This window comes from Eucalyptus grandis, chromosome 1 (genome assembly GCF_016545825.1).
Source record: "Eucalyptus grandis isolate ANBG69807.140 chromosome 1, ASM1654582v1, whole genome shotgun sequence".
NCBI classification, from domain to species: Eukaryota; Viridiplantae; Streptophyta; class Magnoliopsida; order Myrtales; family Myrtaceae; genus Eucalyptus; species Eucalyptus grandis.
In genome coordinates this window covers 14,599,115-14,600,799 of record NC_052612.1, presented here as the reverse complement: position 1 = coordinate 14,600,799, position 1,685 = coordinate 14,599,115, and the positions used below count along the sequence as shown (strand labels likewise).

The following is a 1,685-nucleotide window of genomic DNA, read 5'->3' as shown; positions in this document are numbered from 1 at the left end:
TATACTATATATATATATATATATATATATATATATTGGTGAAGTTTATAATATTTTCTTAGTATGTGAGATATTTAGGAAAAGATATACCATTTGTGAAGTATGTGGGGAATTTGTCATTGAGAATCAATCTCTAACCATATCAGAAATGGATATATCATTTGTTAAGTACCCAGGTGAATCAAAGTTTATAATCGATTTCAGATGATATTTCCTCCATTGCTGCCCGTTGTCAATCAAATTTTGGTCTAGTCGTCCATGTATTTGAAGTCTTTCTGCGCAAAAAATGAGTAATATTACATTTCATGTTAGAATTACTTAGACCCATATATATAATTTAGCTCCATGTAAAACCTCTTTCATCCTTCTGCCCAAAAACAAGATAAATGAAATAACAAAAAAAAAAAATTATATTCTCAGCAAGTTAGACAAGTTCGTTATAATCCAAAGGTGATCTGTCAAGTCATGTCCCGAAATCATATAAATAGCGAAATCATCTTTTCATGTCTTTTATTTTTCCTAAATTTTAAGAGATCTTCTTGTGATGCACACCTTATATGCAATTATTCTTCCCAAAAAGAAATTTCACTTAATTTTTAAATTACGTGGAACGCCACTTAAGTAGATAAATTACATTTCAAACAAAGTGAGAAGTAAAAGAACACGAATTTTGGCCCTTGATTACCTAGGGAGCGGGGTGTTGATGCTCTCACTTCCCTCGGAGACCTCAGATCTGACACAGGCGCTGGTCTCGGGGGGGCCTGCAAGACCTCGTCGGACTCGGCGCTACTTGATAGGGATCGACTGTTGCTGAACGGCCCGAGGAAGTTGACGACCAGATGTTCCGCAAACAGGGGCTGCCCTGTGTTGTTGCCAGTTTGAGAGTGAGCGTCGAAGAGATCTGTAAACTTCTTCATGGGATTCTGGGCATGGAGGAGATCCTGGATCGCATGCTTTCGGCTGGAGGAGAGGTTCTTAGGCCAAGCGGAACGCTCCATTGATGAGAGAGGTCTTATGCTTGCTTCGTGATGAGGGAGGAAAGCCAATAGAGAGAAAGGGGGGACATGTAGATGAGGACAAAAGAGCTCAGGGTCGTGAGCACGAGGCAAGGAAGATGAGCGGGAGGTGGTGCGAAAATTCCCCGTCCTGTTGGATCTAAAAAAAAAGGAGTATGAATATATGGTCTTATTAGTATTGTTGTTGCAATAATTGTTATCATATTCTTATATCAACGGGAGTGGTTATTTAAGTCTCTTAAATGTTATATTATGCACGTGATCCAAAATAATATTTATAAAGCCTAAAGAAATCATTATTTCATATTTGTTATTCCATTTTATTAATATTATTAGAAACAACTGAAATACAATTAAGCGATTTTCCATAACTTTCATGATTCTTTATATCTTTTAAAATTATGCATTATCTCCATTTGATCGTACAAATTCTTGATTTATCTTGATTGATTGTAATTGATATTACATTATCATGTTACATTAAATAATCATCTTGTAAAGATTACAAGTAGGCTAATGTATTCTTTATTATTAAATAGAGAGAAATTACGCAATTCTCCCTTCCCCATATTTTTTTTTTGTTATTCAGGGAATCCCGTACAATCAGTAGCCGGTGGGTAAACCCTAGAGCGACGCTAGCGGATGACCCACCACCCCGACGTCGCGCTT

General features: G+C 36.6%; 1 protein-coding gene across 1 annotated transcript in view; it reads right to left on the bottom strand.

The window, feature by feature from the left end:
• The window catches only part of LOC120295649, a 1,595-nt gene extending 597 nt beyond the window's left edge, over positions 1-998 (bottom strand). Inside the window, exons 1-2 of the mRNA XM_039316938.1 lie at positions 686-998; positions 139-275 (exon numbers count right to left, since the gene is read on the bottom strand). Of these exons, the coding sequence (XP_039172872.1) occupies positions 139-275; positions 686-998 (450 nt within the window). The remainder of the gene's footprint in view (positions 1-138; positions 276-685) is intronic.
• Positions 999-1,685: the final 687 nt, after the last annotated feature.